Source organism: Dryobates pubescens, chromosome 22 (genome assembly GCF_014839835.1).
Source record: "Dryobates pubescens isolate bDryPub1 chromosome 22, bDryPub1.pri, whole genome shotgun sequence".
Classification (NCBI taxonomy): domain Eukaryota; kingdom Metazoa; phylum Chordata; class Aves; order Piciformes; family Picidae; genus Dryobates; species Dryobates pubescens.
The window spans coordinates 13909366-13932093 of record NC_071633.1 but is presented as its reverse complement, the minus strand read 5'-3'; the positions used below and the strand labels follow the sequence as shown (position 1 = coordinate 13932093).

At 53.5% G+C, this 22728-nt stretch overlaps 2 protein-coding genes across 2 annotated transcripts; both read left to right on the top strand.

The window, feature by feature from the left end:
- The first annotated feature begins 811 nt into the window (after positions 1 to 811).
- Positions 812 to 14869, top strand: LOC104304414 (guanine nucleotide exchange factor for Rab-3A). The gene is made up of 9 exons (XM_054172024.1): positions 812 to 1384; positions 7805 to 8039; positions 8530 to 8625; positions 10131 to 10208; positions 11237 to 11452; positions 12441 to 12560; positions 13749 to 13877; positions 13962 to 14074; positions 14842 to 14869. Exons 1-9 carry the CDS (start codon positions 1242 to 1244, stop codon positions 14867 to 14869), a joined length of 1158 nt encoding a protein of 385 aa, XP_054027999.1. The 5' UTR covers positions 812 to 1241.
- Positions 14870 to 16790: 1921 nt separating this feature from the next.
- On the top strand, positions 16791 to 20257 carry LOC128898372 (guanine nucleotide exchange factor for Rab-3A-like). The gene is made up of 4 exons (XM_054172022.1): positions 16791 to 16814; positions 16945 to 17070; positions 18816 to 18882; positions 19286 to 20257. The coding sequence occupies exons 1-4, from the start codon at positions 16791 to 16793 to the stop codon at positions 19366 to 19368; spliced, it is 300 nt and encodes a 99-aa protein (XP_054027997.1). The 3' UTR covers positions 19369 to 20257.
- The last annotated feature ends 2471 nt before the right edge of the window (positions 20258 to 22728 follow it).

Below are 22728 nucleotides of genomic sequence, written 5' to 3'. Positions count from 1 at the left end.
GAGGCTGCTCTCTGCCAGCTGCCTGCAGCTGAGCACCTGCAGCAGGGGCAGCAATGTCTCTGCTGGGTCTCTGCTCAGTGTTATCCTTTTTCAGTCTCTTCAGCCGCTCGCTCTGGCACAGGGGCTGCACTGTGCTGGGTGATCAACCTCCATGAAACCAGAGCTTTTAGAGCCAGAGACCCCAGAGGAGCCTTGCTGAAGCCCTTCCAGCCAGTTGAGCAAACATGCTGCACAGCTGGTGCAGGCGGGCGAGGAGGGGAGCGTGTGGGTGGATGGAGCCTGGAGCTTTAGGACATTTGTTTTCATTCCCATTTTCATGGCAATAACATCCGGGCTGGGTTTGCTGGGGCAGGGCTGTAGTCCTGCTTTCCAAGCTCCAAGATAATCCTTGTTCCTCCTTCCCTTCCCAGCCTGGCTCTGGGCTTTTTTGTTTGTTTGTTTTTCCCCCACCTTTTCTTTTACTGCAGTAGGATCTGAATCTGTGAGCAGACAAAGCAGCCCAGAGGAGGCTTGAGACTTCTCCCATGATTAGGAAGCATGCATGCTGGGCAGCATGTCCTAGCTGAGAGCTCCTTTTGCTCTGCAGGTTGGCCTTGCACCTTGTTTGAACCAAACTCTAGATTGTGTGTGTCCTGCTTTTCATTTCTGATCCGTTCAGAGGAAGATGAGGCCATTCTGGGAGAGAATATGAAGGTGGCTGCGTGAGAGGAGATCAATGGGGGATGGTGTGGAGGGGTTTCAGAAGTGACAGGGGTCTCCTTGGGGTGCTGGAGGAGTTGTTTAGGCTGAAGAACTCCAATGGGGCTCCACAAATGTATCCTTACATGCAACTCTGACCTCGCAAGTGGTTGGGTTTCAGTATCTCCAGCACATCCTCTCTTAATGCTCCTTGTCTGCATTATCATTCCTCCTTCTTCCTGCCTTTGTTGGATCCTGGAAGTTCTACTTTTCTAATCTGAGGACCCTCTGTCCCTGCCAGCCAGGCCTTGGGAGTTAATAATTACAAAAACTAATTACTTCTGGTGCTGCTCTGCAAAGCTGAAGATCTTTCCCCTCCTTCCAAAAGCTCCTTGAAGATAACAAAGGTTACAGCCATCTCGGACACTTTGTTCTGGGACTTCAGAGCATGGAGTGGTGGATCCTGGCCACGAGATAGGGCAGGGCTGTAGATGACATGGACACCCACAAGAAGCTGGGACAGGGAATTGCTCCATGTGTAGTAGCTACAACAGCACTCTGCAATGGATATGAGGCTCATCATGTCGAATGAGCCTGCCTTTGGTGGTGTGTCTGGCAGTGAGGAAGAGGATGGGGCAGCTGCCCCTGAGTACAAGGCCTTGGAGCAGACACCTCTGCCAGGAGGAAAGCCCAGGACAATGACAAGGTAGGATGCTGTGGGAAACATGGGGCTACCAATCTGGAAACCATACTCTGAGGCTGACCTGTGATGGCAGGGGCAGGTTTTGGTCCCGTGGAGGCACTGTCACCACGAATCCAGAGGTGGGTGTGGGATCTGCTGTGGGACTGGGGGTAACAGCAGGAGGGTTCTGCCCTTTTTGTTCCCAGCAGGAGACATGACCCCAGGGACAGGGGCAATGTGCTGTGCACTCCTTGGAGCACTTGGTGGGCAGGTGGGAAGCCCACAGTGATGCAACTGGCAATTGACTGCCTATAGGTAATGCCCCAGGGAGAGGGTGAACTTTCTAGACCTCCTCTTGATTTCAGTGTGATGTGGAGTGGATCACTCATTTCCAGATGCCCCAGGAATCACCTGTGGCTGACCCTTCTTGCCCCTTTGTGCTAGAAGAGAAAAGCAACCAGGAAAAAAAGCTTTCAGGATGAGTATGCCCTGGGCAAAGGCACTCCTCCATGCACAGGTGGCCACATTACTGCTCTCATCTGCAGGGAGAGCCACCCTGCTCCTTCAGCCAGTGGAAGGATGAGCTAAAACCTGGACCTTGGCATCCAAAGGTCAAAGCTCAGTAACAGAACGGACTCATCTCATTCATAGAAGGGTAAAATGCTGAGTTTAAAGATCCTGGTGGAGGAGTCCCACTGAGCCTCACCACTAACAAGCCCAGGCCTTTCTGCATGAGGAGAATAGCAGAATCACAGAACTGGTTTGATTGGAAAAGACCTTTAGGATGATGGAGTCCAACCATTAACTCACCACTGTCAGGTCACCACTAAACCATGTCCCTCACCACCACATCTCTATGACTTTGAAACCCCTCCAGAGATGGAGACTCCACCACTACCCTGAGCAGGCTCTTCCAGGTCTTGACAACCCTTTGTGGGGAGAAATTGTTCCTCAATTTCCTGTTCCTGGGGCAACTTCAGGCTGTCCTGTCACTTGTTCCTTGGGAGAAGAGACCAACCCCTGCCTGGCTCCAGCCTCCTTTGCAGGGAGCTGCAGAGAGCCAGAAGCTCTCCCCTCAGCCTCCTTTTCTCCAGGCTCAACACCCCCAGCTCCCTCAGCTGCTCCTCCCCAGCCCTGTTCTCCAGACCCTTCCCCAGCTTGGTTGCCCTTCTCTGGCCCTGCTCCAGCTCCTCAATATCCTTCTTGGAGTGAGAGGTCCAAAACGGACCCCAGGATTCCAGCTGTGGCCTCAGCAGTGCCCAGCCCAGGGGACAATCCCTGCCCTGCTCCTGCTGGCCACACTCTGCTGCTCCAGGCCAGGCTGCTGGTGGTCTTTAGGGCCACCTGGGCACTCCCTGGCTCATCTCCAGCTGCTGTCACCAACCCCCTTAGGTCCTTCTGCACTGGGCAGTTTCCAGCCGCTCTGCCCCCAGCCTGGAGCCTTCGTGGCGTGGTTGTGACCCAAGCGCAGGTCCCAGCCCCTTGGCCGCACCCCCGGCCCCAGCCCGGCCGGACCCCTCTGCGGACCCTCAGCTGCTCAACGCTCCCAGCCCGCTCCGGCAGGGGGCGGGAGTGCGCAGGAGCCGCGCTGGCATCACGTGGTGTGTCCCCCTCCTCGCTCCCCCCCGTCCCCGGCAGGCAGCGGGAGCGCGCCGTCGGTCGGGGCCGCGCGCCGGGCACGGCTCCGGACATGGGGGCGGCGGTGGCGGGCGCGCCTCCCCCGTGAGCGGCGGCGGCGGCGGCGGGACCCAGTATGCGGCGGGGGTAGGTCCGGGAGCTGGGCAGCTGCGTGCGGCGGCGGGAGGCGGCCGGGCTCAGGGCCCTGCGGTGTCAGCAGCGCTGAGCCGGGGGCCAGGCCGGGCTGCCCCCGGGCTGGGCTTACCCCCGCGGCTGGCCGGCTCTGCGGGCTGGGACGCGGCTGTCTGGCGGGCGGGAGCCGGGCTGTTTCCCCGTGGATTTGCAGCGGGGTTGGCTGCTCGCTGTGAACACCTCGTGTCCTTGCAGCCCGGACCCCGCTGGGCGCAGGGCTCTGCGGGTCTGCCTGGGGCAGTTGTGTGGCAGCGAGGGCAGGGCGGAGAGCAAGCAGGGACCGCGGGCGGCAGCGCTGCTCAGCTCCGAGGACACCGCGGACGATTCCTGGCTGCTGAGGGAGACCAAGGCACACAAATTGCTGTCATAAAGCTCTGCTGTGGTGTTTAGTCAGAGTTCAGCCTGGAGAAAAGGAAGCTGAGGGGAGACCTTCTGGCTCTCTCCAGCTCCCTGCGAGGAGGCTGGAGCCAGGTGGGGGTTGTTGGTCTCTTCTCCCAAGCAGCAAGTGGCAGGACAAGAGGAAACGACCTCACGTTTCCCTGGGGGAGGTTTAGGTTGGGCATGAAGAAACTTCTTTACTCAAAGGCTGGAGCAGGCTTTCCGTCCCTGGAGGTGTTCGAAAGACCCAGCCATGTGGTGCCGAGGGATGTGGTTTAGTGATGATGACCTGGCAGTGCTGGATTAACGGTTCGGCTCAGTGATCCTGAGGGTCTGTTCCAAGCAAAACAATTCCGTGATCCTCTGTGCTTTGCCAAGCTTTTCTGAGCTCCTCTTGGGGTACTGAGCGGGCTGCGGACCGATGCTGCGTCGCAGCAGTGCAGAACAGCAGCAGTCAGGCTTCTGTCCTGATCCAGATGGAAAAGTCAGGTCCTCTCCACGTGAGCTTAACCTGGAGAGCCCCCCAGGCTGCTGGTATGGGAAATAACCCTGTCAGGCATCAGCGCTGCAGGAAACATGTGGGGCCCGCTGGCAGAAAAGTGCAGACCCTGCACATTTTTCTGCTTTTTCTACAGAATCCAACTTTAGAAGGGGCTGTGGGGTGCTGGGTCTTATTTTGTTGAAGTTTGCATTTCTTGTGTTGGTGTGGGACCTTTAGGATGTGCCTCGTTTCACCAAGGAAGGCAGCCACCAGTCAGACCAGTGCTAGTGAGAGAGGACAAGTGGCCATGGTGGTCCCTGAGGGGCTGTGTTTCAAAGCCCCAGTGTACCCTGGACACTGAGGTTTGGCTGGGCAGGAGCCAGCCCAGCCAAGGCTTTTGTGGGGAATCCACTGTTAAAGATGGGATGATTTTCCAGGATAGGCTTTGAAGTACTGTGACATTCTGGAGTGTGAGTGAGACTGTCTCATTCCTCCTTGTCCTTCAGTTTTCTTCCACAGCCTGTGGAAGTACATTGGAATAACTGCTTTTGGTTTGCCTTTCTTTTTTTGTACTAACTGCCTGGGTTTCAATCTCTTCTTTCTTTTTTTCCACTGTGCTCTGATTTTTGTTTCCTTCTGATCACAGAAGCAGGAGGTGCTCTGACTGGCTGGGGCCCTTTTGGTGTGTTTCTACTCCTGCAGTAGAACCCAGAGGGATGTGTTCTCTGCAGCTCACCCTGTCTAATCTTGGAAGTCCACAGCAGAGAGGGGCTTCCACTGTGCCACCTGAGAAATGCTTTCAGTGTTGAACACACCTCTCTGTGCTTCCCCTGCTCTGTGGCAAATCCATGGCAGAGAACCTCCCCTGATCTCTTGGATGAATTGGTCTCATACATCCCCACCATCTGTAATGGATTTCATTCCTTCCTTTGAGTCATTCTCTTCCCTCCTCCTTCCTTTTCCTTAGTGTTGGAGACCTCCTTATCCCATTAGAGATGTCACTGTTTGGGTAAGTGATCCCTGTTAGCTAATCTTGACCTTTCTAAACCATTTTGGTTGACCTTTTCCTTCCTCAAGGGCTGGAACACCTCTGCTGTGGGGCTAGGCTGAGAGAGCTGGGGTTGTTCAGCTTAGAGAAGGCTCCAGGGACACCTTAGGGCTGCATTCCAATACTGGGAGGGATCCTACAGGAGGGCTGCAGAGGGACTTTTCCATAAGGGTGACTAGAGACAGGACAAGGGGAGTGGTTTGAAGCTGAGGCAGAGCAGGGTTAGACTGGATCTAAGGAAGAAGTTCTTCAGTACAAGGGTGGTGAGTCTCTGGAATAGGCTGCTCAGGGAGGTTGTGGTTACCTCCTCCCTGGGGGTGTTCAGGGCCAGGTTGGATGAGGCCTTGAGCAGCAGGCCAGTTGAGAGGCATCCCTGCCTCTGGTGGGGAGGTTGGAGTAGATAACCCTTAAGGTCCCTTCCAATCCAAGCCATTCTGTGATTTCTTTTGTTTTCTTCTCTGCAGCTCTGCTGTCCCCCTGATTTACCAAAGATGCCAAGAGAGCAGCCTCACTGGGCAGAGCAGGCACTGTGCACCATGAAGTTCCCACTTGTGTGCGCTCTCACACCTCAGACTGTAGGTGCCTACCCAGTCTGGGAGTTCCCATTGGCCATGGCTGGCTCAGTCAACCATATCCCTCCATGGCTGTGCCTATTGCTTTTCATCAAGCAATCCCAGCATGCTGAATGGCTGGAGATGAGTTATCTCAGCTTGGAGGAGCTATCTTGGCTTTTTTTTTCAACTCTGGCCAAAACTAACTGTGTTTTCTTGCCCTTTCCCCAACACACCCTTGTATGTTGTTTTGCACACTTCCAAATTTAGCAGTTTCACCAGGATGAGCCTCTCCTCCCAGATCTTCCCAGGGAGCCTTCAGTAAAAACATGAAGTTAATGGGTCACTAATTCAGTTCTGTCCTTTCCTACCTCCTTAGCACAGCTCTGACCATCTTTCTGGTGCTTTTGCTCAACAGATGGCTCAGCAAAATCTGTTACTGCCTGGCCCCCACCCCCCAATTCTGTAGTCATGTTGGCATGGTGTGGCAGCCCTTTGCCTTCCAAGGTTTCAGAGAGTTTTCCACTTGTGATTTCCTGTGGCTGCTTCATCTTTCCCTCTTGGGAGGTGGCTGTGGACACCTGTTGCTCATAGACAGCTTTAAGGGGCAGGAAGGGGGCAGTTTGAGTAGGAAATGTGGTAGCACCATGGGTGGCATAACCTAGGAGAAAAAAAGCCTGTCAGTAGTTGGGCTTCATGGTTTGAGTGCTTTGAGTGAGATGTGGGAGGACAAAACTTGTGTTGAGCTGCACATGGCTGAGGAGATGAGCCCAGTCTGTGCTTTGCTGTGTTGTGTGGGGCTGGAGTGAAGGGGAAGAGTTCCCTGGCTGGAATACAGGAGGAAGGGCAAATTCAGGAGAGGAAAATGCAGGTATTGGGAAAAGAGGAGAAGAGGAAATGATCCTAACCAAAAGAAGGTGAGAACTTCTCTGCAGGAGAAGGTAGTGAGCAAGAAGGAGTCTGCAGGAGGAGGGATTGGTGCTGTGCATGGGTGAGGAGAGCACCACAGCTCAGCTGAGGCTTGTGAGCCAGAGATAACTGGCAGCAGGTTAATCTGCAGTGTGTGTCCTGCTGGGTGGCTGCACATGATAGAAGCCTGTGTGTGCAAGCCTTGGTCGTGCTCCCACTGGCTTCAAGTGGCAAGTGAAGCACATGAGGACAGTTCAGTGTGTGAAGAATGGGTGATGCCTGTGCTCTAGCAACGCTGAGACTGTGGTGCCCTTTCTGCAGGCACTGAAGCCTGCCTTTTCCTACTCAAGCAGCTGCAAAGCCTCCTAAATTCCTCAGCCTCTTCCATGGTCTGTGTTAGTCTGTTGACAAAGCCCTGCTGAGCACTGGAGAACAGTGGCCTGGTTCACTCCTCCCGTTTCCTCTTTCTAGTTCATGGAATCCCAGTTTGGAAGGGACCTAAAGAGTCATCTGGTCCAACCTTTCCTGGCAAAAGCACAATCAGCACTGCTGCTTGCCAGGCACTGAAACTCAACATGGGGCTTCAGCTGAGCTCAGTGGAAATACACTGGTTTATGTAGCTCTGTGGAGGACCAGTGGGATAAAATAGATCCTTCCCCTTTGAAGCAGGAACTGGGGGAGAAGAAGGCTGGGTTTGTACTGGGGTGGGGATTAGGACCTGTGTGTTACTAGAGGAAAGGAGAGCTGAGCTCACTTCTCCTGGCCTTGGCCAGTGTCTCTGAACTTTGGTCTACTGGATGCATACTGGAGTCCTAAACAGCCCAGCTGCATCCTGTTCTCTCTGAAAGCAGGTGAGAACAGGACTGCAGGAGCACCTGTCCTTAGTTCTCCTCTATACTGAGTGAATAGTATCTGGGTCATGCTGGTTGAGAAAGGTAACAAAGCCCCATGAGGCTGGACATCACAGGCTGATTCTTAAAGCTCCCAGGACAGAAGGGGAGATTTCCCCCAAAGTCTTTATTTCAGGCCATAATTTCCTCCTCTTTTGCTGGTCTGGCAGAAGGGTGGGGAGGCAGTGCCTGTATGCAGGGTGAAGGATCTGGTGCTGCTGGGCACCAGGCTGAGCCAATCCTGGCCTCTTCATACACTGTCACCCTCCCTGCCTCCCTTCAGTGCCTGTGAGAGGCTGGAGGTGGATGTGCTTGGAGCGCTGGAAGAAGGCTGTGGGTTGCTCCCATGTCAAGTCTCACTGTGCTGGTCCCCCACAGCCAGGCCAGTTTTGAGGAAGACAACCAGAAGCAAGCAGCTGTGGGGCGCTGGAAGCCACTGATGCCATCCCAAGGCAGCAAGGAGGAGGCAGAGACTGGATGCCAGGATGCTGGAGGTGTGGGTGAGACCCAGTCCGCCGAGCAGCTCAACGTGTCACGTCTGCGCAGCTCCTCGGTGGAGATCCGTGAGAAGGGCTCTGAATTCCTGAAGGAAGAGCTGCACAAAGCACAAAAGGTAAGGCCCAGAGGGTGGGAGGGCTCCTGAGGGTGGCAGCACAGATTTGAGCAGCTAGAAGTGGTGCTGAGGGGATTGGGGTCTGAGTGTGGCTGTCCCACGGACTGGAGCAGGAAGAATAGGAGAGAGGTTGAGCTGAGGTGGCCGTGAAGTGCTTTGGGGCAGGATATCACTTCCTAGGTTGACCCAAAGCCTGGAAATTGGTCCTGAAAACCTGATAGCAAGCAGCTTGAGGCAGGCAGTGATCACTGTGGGGCTTCCTTGCTAATGGCAAAGGAGCAACTCCAGCCTGAAAAGCTGCTGCAGTTTGTGGAGTGATGGCTTTGGTGACCCAGAGCATGGTACAGAGTTCAGTGACAGCAGCCTTGGGCTGGGTACCTGTGCTGTGGAGGAGGGGGAAAGGTTCTGATTGACAGGTTGAGGCCAACAGGCATCAGTGCTGCTGGGGCCTGCTGCAAGCTCACGTTTGCCTCTCCCATTTCCTCCACAGGAGCTGAAGCTGAAGGACAAAGAATGTGAGAGATTGTCCAAAGTCAGAGAACAGCTGGAGCAGGAACTAGAGGAGTTAACAGCAAGCCTGTTTGAGGTTCCACCCTCTTCCTTTTCCCATCATTTCTTAAGTTATGCTTACATCCAACTCCTTTAAGACAGGCTTTCCCTGAATTTCCAGCCATCTCCTCCCACTTTTCCTCCTTACCCCTGTTGCTTTTTGTCACTTGGAGAAGCAGAGCTGGGCAGTGCTGCAGGCAGCACCTCAGAGCAGGGGCTTGTACCTGCTTCTGGGGAGCATTTTCATGCACTTCTTTCTCCTCCTAGCAGCTGTGGGGTGGTGTACAGAGCACAGCAGTTATTTGGTTTTGCTACCAGATGTACAGACCCATGTGGTGGTGCCTGTAACTGGAGCTAAGCAGATCCCTGTCACTCTTCCATGCCTTCTGGACAGCAGCTGCTGTGTGAGATAGGTGATTCCCTCACTCCCTGGCTTGTGTCAGCCCTTGCATGGGGTGGAACAAACTGGGTGTCCTCATAGTCTCTGTTCCAGTGAATGTTCAGAAGTTCTGTTGGTTGTTTTTTTGGTAGCTTGGTTGTTGCCAGGCTCTGTCTGGCAAAATCCCTTTTACCAGCAGCTCTAATGTCTAGCCCTGACTGGGCAGTGAGGAAAGCCAGAGCCCACCTGTACCTTTGAAACACAGGCTGGTGCTGAGTGTGAGGGCCAAGAGAGCATCCCCCTCCTGGAGATCTGGCTGCCTGGGCTCAGGGTGAGCTTTGAGATGGTGTAGCTGAGGCCTGTCCCCTTGCTCTGCTGGCTTTGGGCACATGGCTTCCAGACAGTGTTGTGGGGAGGCTCCAGCTGGGACTCACACTGCTCCCTTCTTCTGAGGGAAATGATTTGAGGCCAGGCTCTGCCATTTGGCTCCCACCTGAGCTCCAGCTCCTGCTGCTGCTGCAGCCCTGTCTGGAGCACTGAGTGCTGGCTGCTCCACAGGGGAAGTGGGAGCAAAGTGCAACAAGTCGAGCAAGAGCAGTGACCTCATCCAAGACATGGAGCAGCAAGCCTGGATCAGGATCTGTGCCACAGGCAGTGACCAGGGACAGAAAACTGTCCAGTGATCAACCAGCAAGTCTGCAGTGGCAGCACAGGGCTGAGGCTCTGTGGGTCTGAGTCAGGGTCAGAGTGACAGGGCTGCTGGACTGGCCACAGCTGTGATGTGGCACAAGTGGTGCTAATGTTAAAGCCTCAGCTTTGAGGCAGTTCTCAAGGGCATGGAAAGGCAGGCCCTTGCTTCTGGCTTTCTTCACAGCAGCTCTTATCAGTGAAAGAGATGACCTTGGACTCAGCCAGCTTAACTCTTCAGTGTAGCCAGCTGCACTCCTGGAACAGGGATGTCCTTCAGGCCCTGGCACCAGGAGCCTTCTCTGAGAAATTGTGGTGGAAGGTTCCTCACAGCTGCCACTACAACTCTTGGATGTGGTGGTGATGTCTGCACCCTGCTCTCTTGCACAGAGCAAGGTGTGGCAGAGCTTTGGCCTGCCCTGGTGGCTTTATGGGTTGGGGCTGCAGCAGGCAGACTAAAATTCTCTCTGCTCCAGGAAGCACACAAGATGGTGAGAGAAGCAAACACCAAACAGGCAGCGTCAGAGAAACAGCTGAAGGAGGCACGGGGCAAGGTGAGAACGTTCTCTGTGACTTTATCTCTTTGCTAGGTTGGTGCTGTCCCTGCCCAACCTGAATGAGAACCTGCAGCTCAGGCTCTCTGAGGTGCTGCACTTGCTCTGTTCCCTCTCCACTGAGTGTGTGGTGGGGAAAGGTATCTTTGCTGTCTGCTGCTTATCCAGGTCCCCTTTGAGAGGTGGGTGCCAGGGGAAACCCCAGAGAGTGCTAAGCCCTGGGCATGGTTTGAGCAGGGAGCTGGGGAGTTGGAATTTCCTGACAAGGCTGCACTGCAGTGCTGCTCAGCTGGTTTCTTCTTGAGGAAAGAGAAGTTTCTTCTTGGTTATTTTTGTGTAATAGTGTCTGGAGCCAAGCATGACACTGAGACACTTGAACCTGTCCAGAGAAGGGCAATGAGGCTGAGGAGAGGCCTTGAGCACAGCCCTGTGAGGAGAGGCTGAGGGAGCTGGGGTTGCTTAGCCTGGAGAGGAGGAGGCTCAGGGGAGACCTTCTTGCTGTCTACAGCTACCTGAAGGGAGGCTGTAGCCAGGAGGGGGTTGGTCTCTTCTCCCAGGCACCCAGCACCAGAACAACAGGACACAGTCTCAAGCTGTGCCAGGGGAGGTTTAGGCTGGAGGTGAGGAGAAAGTTCTTCCCAGAGAGAGCTGTTGGCCATTGGAATGTGCTGCCCAGGGAGGTGGTGGAGTCCTCATCACTGGAGGTGTTCAAGAGGGGATTGGATGTGGCACTTGGTGCCATGGGTTAGTAGTCATAAGGTCTGTGGTGCCAGGTTGGACTTGCTGAGCTTTGAGGTCTCTTCCAGCCTTGGTGATTCTGTGATGCTCAGGCTGAGAGGCAGAGGGATGGGTTCCCAAGTGGCTCCTGTTGAAAACTCTGGATGATGTTGGGCATTGGGGAGAATGGGGAGGAGGCTCCATGACTGGGCTTGTAGCTGGATCCCTGTGGCTTTGGTGTGTGGTGGGGTGCGCTCAGCCTGAGCTCAGGAGGCGCTGACAGTGGTGTGACCCTTGCCTTGTCTCCGCAGATCGACATGCTGCAGGCAGAGGTGACGGCTCTGAAGACACTGGTGATCACATCCACACCCTCCTCTCCAAACAGAGAGCTACACCCTCAGCTCCAGAGCCCCTCTAAAGCTGGCTTCAGGAAGGGTCACGGCCGAAACAAAAGCACCAGCAGTGCAATGGTCTCAGCTGCCGGCCAGAATGTGACCCCACAGCCAGTCAGTCATGAACACAAAGAGGTGGGTGAGGGCTCAGAGCTGCTGCTGTCACTGTGCTCAGGGAGCTGTGCAGCTTCCAGCTTGGGCTTCCTGGAGAGCTCTGTGGGCTCAGTGCTGGGAGAGGCTGCCTGTGCAGTAAGCTGGCATGTTCTCCACGTTTGTGCTGAGGCAAGCTCTGGAGGGGTTCCACTGGTGGAGATTTCCCCTTCTGTGATTCTGTGGTGAAGGCTGTGTCAGGTCAGCTGCTAGAGGAAGCAGCTGAGGGATCCCTGGAGGGCATGGACAGTTAGCAGTGCTGAGAGTGGATATGTCAGGAGTTGCTGAGCAGAAGCTGGTTGTTCTGCTGTGTCTTGGCAGTTGAGTCCATTGCTGCTCTGGTGTGGTTTGCTGTAGTTGCTTCTCTGCCCAGTTTGGCTTGAACACAAGGACACCATTGGCTTGTCTTTGTCACTCAGTCTGTGCTCTTGGGCATGTCACTCTTCTTCCCCTTGTTTGCAGGCCATATATTTTTAGTTCCTTCCTCACTGGAAGGAGCTGGGCAGAGAAGCTCTGGCTCTTGCAAGTGACAGGTTTGGACCTGTCCTTTCTTCATGTAGGTAACTTCCACTTGGTGCAGATACCCTGGGGCTTAAAAATCTCAGGGCTACAGCTTCCAGAGTGACCCAATCATTTTATTTACCAAAGGTGGGGGTTTGTTCTCTCTCTCTCAGATTCCCTAGTGACCATTGTGGGAGGTGATCCAAGGGGAGCTGGTGGAAGAGATGTGCCTCATCTTAAACTGAGCCTAAAGATGGCAGAATTTCTCTTTCCCTTTTGCCCCTCAAGCTGAAGTCAAAAGGTGTGGCTTGTGGCCCTGTGATGCCCTGAGCAGCCTGCTTTGTTCCTTGGAAGGAAAGACTTGGGCCTTTCTTTGTGTCTTCTGGTTTGTCTGGTGATTCTTACCTCCCTTTCTTCTTCTTCTTCTCTCTAAACCTTTCCCTTCACTCTGTCTCTTCCTCTGCCCTCAAAGTCTGGGTTACCTGCTCTCCTCTCTCTGCTCCTTTGTATCATCCCTGGGAAAGCTGTCCAGCTCACCTATGAACCAGCCTGGCAGGCCTTGGGGGCAGATGCTTCCTCACCCTTGCAGCAGGTAACCTTTCTGGACAGCACTGGGGATGGGAGGGAGCCATCTGCCTCTCACACTTCCAACCTTTCAGTTCTAGCTGCCTTTTATGCTCACCTCCATTTGATTTGATTTTTGGGTTTGTGTCTTTCTCAACTTGTTTTCCCATCTCCTGGCTCTGAAGCTGTCTCCTGGTACCAGGTGGGCAGTCTGCTTAGCACAGGGTGTGCTGGAACCCAGCCTTCCTTCAGCTCTCTGCACTTCCATTCTTTGTGTTGCTCAGCAGGGTTTCCTTGCTTTTGGTTGCCCTTCCAGCAGCTGTAACAGGATTTACTGTCCCTTTAAGGAGATGCCCTGTCAGTCAGGTTGATGGTTCCACTAAGGATCCCTCTGAGGTTTAAATGTCAGGTCCCAGGGAGCCTCCAGGATTTATTTTCAGCCAGACAGGGATGGAGGGAACCTTACTGATGGCTCAGGTGATGGGGAGCAAGCTCTACCCTGAGTTGCTTTCTGCTGAGCAGTGCTTGTGGGGCCACCTGTGAAAGGAGATAAGCAGACATTACCATGGGGAAAGCTGTCCCTACTCTTGGAGCTCCCTTTAAGACACCATTCCTACACTCAGCTTTCCTCTGCAAGCCTGTGTGGCTGCCCAGTGTTCCCATTACTTCTGCAGCTCCCCAAACACCAGAGGTCTGGGCTTGGTGTGGTCTCTAAAGAGCTGACAATACCCTGTGAGCTCAGCCTGGGGCTCACTGAGTGTAGTCCTGCTGTTCATTGACAGCTTTTCCCAGCTGGTCCTTTCCTGCAGCAGTCCTTTCCTTCCAGATGGGTTCTGCTTCCCATCTCCTGGGTGCCACTGCCACTCTGCTTTGCTGTTCAGCTGCTTTCATCATTCCTGCCACGGGCTGTGTGGGCATCTGGTCTGTTTGATGGCTGTGTGGTGGTTTCTTGTCCAGGAAGATGGCTCAGAGAGGTGCCTGCAGCTTTCTGGCAGAGTAAGCCCAGTATGACTGCATCAGTCTGGCACAGGACTGCTGATGGGAGGGAGATTGAGGATCCTTGGAGCAAGCCAGCTTCCTTCAGACACTTCTGTGATGTCTGAGCCTTTCTAGGTGCCAAAACACATCTTCTGTAGTTCGAAGGTATCTGTTACTATGCAGGTAACCTGCTGTGGTGTCTCTCCTCCTTCCTGCTCCCCCTGGACATGTGCTGCAGGTCGACTCCATTTTGTTTGCCGAGTTCCAGGCCTGGAAGGAATCTCCAACTTTGGATAAATCCTGCTCCTTCCTGGACAGAATTTATAGAGAAGATATAGGACCTTGTCTGGACTTCACAAAGCAGGACGTGAGTGCTGGGGAAAGGAGGACAGGAGCACCAGAGCTGTTCTGCACTGGGGGTGACCTTTGCACTGCTTTGTCTCCGTCACAGCTGTCAGAGCTGGTGCGAGTGGCTGTGGAGCAGAACACCCTCACCATCGAGCCAGTGGCTTCCCAGACCCTGCCTGTGGGGAAGGTGCCAGCAGAAGAGTGTGGTGGCCCCAAGTAAGGAAGCCTCTTTCTGTTCTCTTGGTCTTTTTGTACCATCTGGTGGAGTTTGGGCAGGCCTGGCTCAGGCGGCTGAGTGGAACAGTTCGGAGGTGTTCTGCTGTAGCTCAGCTGCTGTGCTGTAGCTGACTCCTTCTGGGGGATCCCCTGGTGATGTGGCAGTGCCCTTGACCTGGGAGAAGGGGTTTTGGTTTCCCCTTTGAGGTAGCAACTTGTTAAAAGTGCTCTGAGGGTGCATTTGTCCACGCTCTAGGGTGAAGGGCTTAAGTCAAAGCTGCATTATCTCCTGTTCTTGCATCTGGTGGGGTTTGAGCACACCTTGTAAGCCTGACTTTGCTGGTGCACTGTGTGGGTTTGAGCCTAGGTCAGAAGAGCTCTTGCTGTGTATCATCTTCCCCACCTGATGCTGTCACATTGCCATCAGAATTAGAACTGTGGCTGCTGCAGGGCTTGTGGGACTGTATCTGGTGTGACAGACAGCTTGAGATTGCCTCAAAGGAGAGCAGGGCCACAACATTCCAGATGGAGAGAGGGGATTCCATTCAGCTATGGAATTCAAGTTCAGCCAGGGCCCTCTTCCTTCCAGCAGAGCAAAGGTGTGCCTCTAACAGCAAATGCTGCTCACAGGCAGCCTTCTTCTGCCTGTTCTGTCCTCTCTAGGGCAGATTGTTCCATGAGCCTGTGTCAGGCCTGTTCCAAGAACAACCCATCCTGTGTTTATCTCTGTCTGTTTCCTTTTGATTCTTGTTTCTGTTTCTTCACAGTGGGTTCCGGTCACAGATTGTAACCTAAGTGAAGGATTTGTTTTGAAGCCAGTGATCAAAGATCTCTAATCCATTAACAAGTTACTAACTTAGTGCAATTTAGCAGCTTTGGGGCTGGAGCTGAACTCAGCTAACTTTGGTTTTTTAACCCTGTTTCATTTCCACCCAGACAGGGTGGCCAGGCCAATTGATTGGCCATAAAGGATCCCAAAGGAATTTGGTCCTCTCTGATTTCCACCTGAAACCCCTGATTGATTGATTGATTGGTTTAAAATGGCAACTTTTTGGACATATGGTGGGACCAGAAAGGAGAAAGCTGGGGGCCACTGCCCAAGCTGGGGCTCCCACCAGTCCTACTTGTCTGTACCCTACACACCTCAGTGCCCCAATCTGAGTCTAGACAGGGCAGGGAGTGAGTTGGCCACTCTGACATTACCTACACAGCATCAGAGCAAAATGCTGGCCAGGAGGTGCTGGGCACAACTGATTCTTCATGATGGTGTGCCCAGCAGAATGCCCTGAGGTGTGTGGAGTGTCCAAATGCTGTGGTTTAGGTTATTTCTAGCTACAGCTGTGGTAGCTGAGGTTACACCAAGGGGCACTGACCAAGCCAGGAGTCACCACCAGGAGTCTTTTGGGTGGTTTATTTCCTCCATTCTGCTGCCATGCTCAAATTTGGGACCTCTTAAAGGTGTCTTGCTTGCAAGAGTATTGGTCATCCTGCCCCTTCTCAGACTTTAATCTTCTTAAGTTGTCTTCATCCTTGGTTGATAATTCCTTCTCATTGCATCTAGCACTTACAGCCCCTGCTTCCTCTCACAGCTAATTGCCTTGACAGCAGTGGAGAGCAAGCACAGAGACATGCTCAGCAGCTCTCCAAGGTAGCTGCTCCTGTGTGTTGCCATCTTCCATGGCCCACAGGGCAATTGTTTTTGCTGTCCCTCTTCCCCCCACGCAGGCACTGAGTCTCTGGGGAACATGGTCACTACACAGCAGGAAATTCTGCTTCACAGCTTTCCTGGTGCTGAAGGAAGGGCAGCTGTCTGCTCCTGGGAGCCACTTGTCTTGCAAACAACAGAAGGAAGTGGCAAGGAAATAGAGACAGGCTGCACCTTTGCTGGTGTTGATGTCTTTTGGTGGTCTACCTGGGAGCCGAGTTGTCATCAAAAGACTCTTTTCTTGGCTTGACCTGAGGCCAAGCTTGCATGTCTGCATCAGGGTTCTTGGGAACTGCAAACCTTACCCAAAGCCTACTGAACTCATAGAATCATAGAGTGCTTTGAGTTGGAAGGAACCTTTAGGGGTTATCTAGTCCAAGCCAACTGCAGTCAGCAGGGACAGCCCCAGCTAGAGCAGGTTGCTCAGAGCCCCAAACAACCTGACCTGCGGTGGTGCCAGAGATGGGGCAGCTGCCACCTCTCTGGGCAGCCTGGGCCAGGGTCTCACCACCCTCAGTGTGAAACATTTCTCCCTTCTCCATGTATCCAGTCTAAATCTCTCTCTTTTAGTTTCAAACCATCCCCCCTTGTCCCCCAAGTCACTCCCTGTGGCTTCAGCTGGAGTAGCTTCAAACTGGGCCCAAATTAATTAAGAGGAGCCTAGCATAAAAGCTGCAGTGTGGCTTGTTTTGAGTTCTTGGCACGAGCCAGTTCTGCTCAGATGCTGGATTTGCCTGGTTTGAGCCTGGATTTGGTCCCCAGCCAGCATGTTTGCATCCCCCTAGGAAAGCTGATCCACCTGAGCAGAATCCCCTCAGCAGAAGCCTTGCCTGGGACGTGGAGGAGATGTGCAGAGAGCAGCTGACATTTGTCAGACTCTGCTGCAGCATATTTTCTGTGGTTTTGTCTTGGGGCTGTCTGCCAGGACAAGGGTACAGCCCTGGCTGGCTGGGGTGTGGAATGATTCCTGGTTCCAGGTGTTTAGCCTAAGGTCACCCAGGCTTGCCAGTTATGGAGTCCTTCAAGGAGCAAAAGGTTCCTAACAACCAAGGGTTTTTCTTCTTCAGGCTGAACTGACACAGCAGCTGGCTTCTGAGCTCCCACCTGGGGATGGTCTTGAGGTGGCTGAGTTGCTGCTCTCTGCCATGCCACTGGGTTGTTGGAGCTGAAGTGTTTTCTCCTTACCTGCAGGAAGTGTGCTCTGAGTGACCTTCCCAGGACCTGCAAGCACCGCATCACGCTGGGGGACTCTGGGAATTACTACTACATTTCACCATCCTGCAGGGCCAGGGTGAGTCTTCCACCTTCCCAGGGTGCTTTGATCCTTCAAAATTGTCCTAAACCCCGAGATGGAGGAGCCCTTGGCTCAGCCCTCAAACTGTCAGGGCTTGAGGTGGTTCCTGAGGTGGGGGTGGCTCTTGGTTGATAGCTGGGGGTGTGGGTCTGCAGCCTTGCCTCCTGCCCTGGCGCTCTGCCTTCTGTTCCTTCAGCCAGCCTGTCTTCAGTGTGCTTGCTTCCCATGGCTTGCTTCAGTACAGGGCTTTGATTGTTTTGCTCTGTTATTATTTTTTAATTCTCCTTTGTAAAACACAGTCATTTTCTGCTCCTTAAATGCTGGCTCTTGTTACTGGCTCCAGAGCAGTGACTCGAATGGTTACAAGAACAAGCTGCCCTTTCTTTGGAGGGGAGGGAGAAGGTGAATGATTTTGTTAATGTTGCTGTTGAGGCTCAGATACAGAAGTTTATTCTTTTCCTGAGTTGCTTACCAAAAGAGCTGACCCTGCAATCTCTGAGGCCAAAAGTTGGGTTTGTGCAGGGACTCATTTTTGTCACTGGAACCAAATCTCTCTCCTGTGCCAGGGGCACCCGGAGCTCCCTCACGCACGTTTGCTGAGCAGACCTTTATCTCCAAAGGTTTCCTGGGAAAGAAGATGATAGACTTTGCTACCACATTCAATAATGATCAATGCTGATCTCAAATCTGCTGCAGATTGGAGTTCCTGCTCTGTGTTGGAGGTTTGGGCTCGAGGTGAGGAGGAAGCTCTTCACTGAGAGAGTCGTTCGCCATTGGAATGCGCTGCCCAGGGAGGTGGTGGAGTCACGGGTTCAAGAGGGGATTGGATGTGGCACTTGGTGCCATGGTCTAGTCATGAGGTCTGTGGTGACAGGTTGGACTTGATGGTCTTTGAGGTCTCTTCCAACCTTGGTGATACTGTGTGCCTCATGGGCAGTGCAGGATCTTGAGATGGGATTGCAGATGCCCGGAAGTTGGAAGACCCTTTTATTTTTACCCAACTTTCTTCCTACCTCTTCCCATCTGGTGGTGCATGACAGTGTTTCTCAGGTGCTGAACACCAAGAGCTGCCCTGCTGGGTGCTGTGCAAGCCCCTTGACAGGCCAGGCAGTTCATAGCATCATAGAATCAATAAGGTTGGAAAAGACCTCAAAGATCAGCAAGTCCAACCTGTCACCCAACACCTCATGACTGCTAACCCATGGCACCAAGTGCCATGTCCAATCCCCTCTTGAACACCTTCAGGGATGGTGACTCCACCACCTCCCTGGGCAGCACATTCCAATGGCCAACAGCTCTCTCTGTGAAGAACTTTCTCCTCACCTCAAGCCCAAACTTACCCTGGCACAGCTTGAGGCTGTGTCCTCTTGTTCTGGTGCTGGTTGCCTGGGAGAGGAGACCAACCCCCATCTGGCTACAACCTCCCTTCAGGGAGTTGTAGACAGCAAGAAGGTCTCCCCTGAGCCTCCTCTTCTCCAGGCTAAGCAACCCCAGCTCCCTCAGCCTCTCCTCACAGGGCTGTGCTCAGAGCCTCTCCCCATCCTCGCTGCCCTTCTCTGGACACCTTCAAGAGTCTCAATGTCCTCCTTAAATTGAGGAGCCCAGAACTGAGCACAGGACTCAAGGTGTGACCTAACCAGTGCTGAGTACAGGGGCACAATGACTTCCCTGCTCCTGCTGGCCACACTATTCCTGATGCAGGCCAGGAGCTGACTCCTTTCTCTCTCTCTCTCTCTCCTCAGATCACTGCGGTGTGCAACTTTTTCACTTACATCCGCTACATCCAGCAAGGCTTGGTGAGGCAGGATGGTAAGAGGGGCTGGTACCTGGCTGTGGTGGGGGGGCTCTCTGTGGGGCAAGAAGGGAGAAATTAAGAGGTCCTGTGGCAGGACTGGAGCCAGTTTGGGCTACTCTGAACTCCCTGTATCTTTGAGAAACAATTAAATGACACAAGAGCATGAGCAGGAGGAGCAGATACTCCCATTCCTTGCTCATCAGCTTGTTGGGTCCTTTGCCCTGGGATGGAACTGGTGAGAGGTGACCTGATAGCCTTCTGCTGTTCATCCAGCTTCTCTGTTTCCCTCACTGTGGGGATGAGCCTGCACTGAGAGCACAGACTGATGTGAGGTGGTGTCCCCAGCTCTGCCTTGCTGACTGGTTTCTGCTTGGTTTTTCCCTCCCTCCTCTTCCCCATTCCCATTCTGCCTTGCAGTGGAGCTGATGTACTGGGAGGTGATGAGGCTGCGGAGGGAGATGTCTGTGGCCAAGCTTGGGTTTTACCCCAGTGAGATGTGAGCAGAGGCTTGAGCATGGAAGGAAGCTGCACCTGTGTGAAGGGCTTGTCAAATGCCAGCCAGAGGAAGCAGTGCCTCTCCTGCAGTGGGCCTTTCTCCTTTCCCACCCTCCCTCTGCCTGAAGCTAAGCAAGGAGCAAGAAGCACAAGTTCCACCTTCAGCTGTCCAACTTCTCCAACTGTGACTGGAAAGCAGCTGCCAAGCTCCCCCCTCAGAGCTGGGCTGGCCCTGGCTGCTCTGGAGGGGCTGCCTACAGACTGTCCTCTCTGGAGTCCCCTGTCTGTCCCTGTCCCCTGTATATCCCTGGGTTTTAAACTTCTCTTTTTATATGCAGTCTGCTTTGGCATAGTCTGAGGCCAGCCCTGTGCAAGGCAGGAGTCCTGGACCTTCTCTTTGTCTTTCAGGACAGATGCTGGCTGTCTGTCCATCTGTCCCACTCACTCTTTTGGGGTGGAGGGTGCTGTGCCCAGCCGCACATCTAGGTCCCGCTGACCACTTCCTCCCTGAACAACCCTGTCAGTGCCAGCAGCATGCAGTAATCTGATGGAGAGCCATGAACAGCCTCATCCAAGCACTTCCTTGCTCCTTTTAAAGGAGCCTGCAGGAGAAGCTCTCTGCCAGCTGAGTCACAAAGAGGGATTTGTTTCTGTTTTTAGCTTGCAGTTTGGTGCTGGGTAATTCAGGCTGGGGGAATGGCCAGAGCTGTGCACCTGGGGCCTTCAGCAGAGGAAGGAGAGCAGGGGATTTGCATCACTCACAGCTTGGCTGCAGTCTGCAGGGTGCTTTCTCCTAGTCTAGAGAATCTGCTGCAGTTGTCACAGGTAGATGTGAACCTTGACAGGTGGTGCCCTGTGATAACCCTTGGTGCACGGATTCCCTGTGGTGCTCTTAGAAAGCTCAGCCCCAGACAGATGCCTTTGAGCTGCTCCTGCTCTCAGGGTAGCTTTGGGCAGTGTTGTTCCCTCTGTTTAAATAGATACCATGGTCCCAGGCTGGGTTCTTTGTCTCCAGAAGGAGCATGCCCAGACCAGGCAGTCTTGAGAGCCTGGGATTTCCTCCCCATTATTTTATGCAACCATGGCCACTGGGGAAACCCAGCTTCTGCTCTGCCATCTCCAGTGAGGAGAGCTGAGGTGCCTTTGTGTGCACCTGAGGGTTGTGGCTGTGGTTCCTGTACACCTCCAGATGTTCTGGGAAGGATGTCACTAAAGCTAAAGCTTGAGCTCAGGCCCAGCCTTGCCTGCACAGAAGTGTGCTAAAGCCATGACAGTGTTTTGTAGCCAGTTTAGCCTTTTCCTCAGTGGCTCTGGAATCAGCTCAGCCATCACCCACCCTGGAGGTTTCATCTCATGTGGTATTTCTGCACTCCTGACTGCCATGTCATCCCCTACCCCTCTGCCATCATCAGAACTCCCATCTCAGCAAGTTGGTGCCCAGAACCAGATCACCATCCCCAGCTCCGTTAAGTTTCATCCTCTCCTGGGAGATCCTACAGTAGGAGCTCTGTCTTCAGTGGAAGAAAATTAACTGAGCAGCTGTGCTTTTGTCCAGGGCAGGAAAGAATGGGCAGGAAAGAGAAAAAGCTTTTGATTTGGAGCTTAATACAGGGCCAACTTCACAGCAGCTCTGAAAATCTCCCTGTGGAAGACCCCCATGAGCACAAGCTTTCCTGTCTCTCAGCATGCCCACAGTGTGCTCCTGAGCTGCTCCTCAGGGTTCTCCTCACAGCAGTATGGGATTGTTTGCCCAGGGCTAGTAGCTACATCATCCTCAGAGCTGGGAGAACACATTCCTGGCAATACACAGGAGCTTTGAATCCCCCTCCTCAGCTCAGGAAGGGCTGACCTCTGAGTCCAAGCTGTTGACACCCTGGTTTTGCCTGTGCTTCCCCCAGCTGAGCACCCCACCTCGTGCTGCTCAGCCTGAGCAGAGTGTGTGCCTGTGCCTCCTCTTCCCCAAAGGAGTTTCAAAGGTGGAGTAAAGTCCTGGGGAAAAATAATCCATCTCTGGGTAAGAGTCTGGCTGGGTCTTGAGCTAGTGCTAAACCTTGCATCTCTTTTGGCAGTGCCTGCAGCCCTGTAGCTATCTGACATCAGTTTCTCAAGGGGAGAAAGCAGGAAGGTCTTTCCCCAGCTGCAGATTTCAGCTCAGATGAGTTCTGTCCTTGGCAGTCTCTCCTTTGGGGCTGTTCCCCTGACCTCTCCACGTCGTCCTGCACCGTTAGCTGCTACCTTGCACAACCAACGGGGCTGCTTTGCAGCACTGGCCAGGAGATGATCTCTCTGTGTAGGAGACCTTTTGGCTTGGGGGGTGGGGTTTTTACTCCCCAGTGTCACTTTGTAAAGCACTTTTTGATGAAAGGAATTGGAGCAATGCCTTGTAGCAGGCTGTCTTCCATTTGAAACAGAAGGACTTGTACATGAGTATGAAGTCACTCCGTTAGCAGCGGGATGGTTGCACCCTGCTCTGTAATAAAGGATAATAAACAGGTGGTCTTCACCTCTTCAAAGCTCTGCCTGCTCTTCTAGGCTTGGGTGGGTTGAGGGGGACCTCTTCAAAGGTCTGGTTGCAGTTCTAGGCTTGGGTTGGTTGGGAGGTACATCTTCAAAGGTCTGGTTGCAGTTCCAGAGTTGGGCTGGTTGAGAGGTACACCTTCGAAGGGCTGGTTGCAGTTCTAGGCTTGGGCTGGTTGGGAGGTACATCTTTGAAGGTCTGGTTGCAGTTCCAGAGTTGGGCTGGTTGGGATGTGTGTACTCCAGCTAGAAGAATTCAGTTCCCTCACTGGATGAGGAATTGGCTGGATGGCTCCACTCACAGAGTTGGGATCATTTGGACCTTGATCTGATGAAGGCCAGTGACAAGTGGCATCCCTCAGGGGCCAGTGCTGTTCAACATCATTGAGGGCAATATGGACAGTGGGATTGAGGCACCCTCAGCAAGTTCGTGGATGACACCAAGCTGTGTGGTCCTGTTGACACTGGAGGAAACTAATGCCATCCAGATGGACTTAGGCTTGAGAGGTGGATCCAGGCCACCCTCATGAAGGAGGATGAGTAAGGGAAAGCCTTACCCCAGGGAGCCTTGTGTCTCTGGGTGGGGTGAAGTTCTCCCAAGCATGGTGTAACAAATTCCTGCAGATAGATCCTTACCTGGTGGGGACAAATATTTTAGCAGGATCTGTTGTGACAGGACAAGGGGTGATGGTTTGGAACTAAAAGAGGGAGATTTGGACTGGAGAGAGGAAAATTTTCATACTGAGTGGTGTGAGCCTGTCCCAGGTTGCCCAGAGAGGTGGGAGATGCCCCAGCCCTGGAACCATTGCAGGTCAGGTTGTTTGGGGCTCTGAGCAACCTGCCTTGGT

Excerpts from the sequence above, each read along its gene's own strand:
- LOC128898372 (XM_054172022.1), top strand. The coding sequence starts at position 16,791 with ATGGAGTCCTTCAAGGAGCAAAAG. Across the intron at positions 16,815-16,944 it reads AGTCCTTCAAGGAGCAAAAG|CTGAAGTGTTTTCTCCTTAC; the intron begins GTTCCTAACAAC and ends GGGTTGTTGGAG. Across the intron at positions 18,883-19,285 it reads AGGCTTGGTGAGGCAGGATG|TGGAGCTGATGTACTGGGAG; the intron begins GTAAGAGGGGCT and ends TCTGCCTTGCAG.
- LOC104304414 (XM_054172024.1), top strand. The coding sequence starts at position 1,242 with ATGGATATGAGGCTCATCATGTCGAATGAGCCTGCCTTTGGTGGTGTG. Across the intron at positions 8,626-10,130 it reads TAACAGCAAGCCTGTTTGAG|GAAGCACACAAGATGGTGAG; the intron begins GTTCCACCCTCT and ends TCTCTGCTCCAG. Across the intron at positions 13,878-13,961 it reads TGGACTTCACAAAGCAGGAC|CTGTCAGAGCTGGTGCGAGT; the intron begins GTGAGTGCTGGG and ends TCTCCGTCACAG.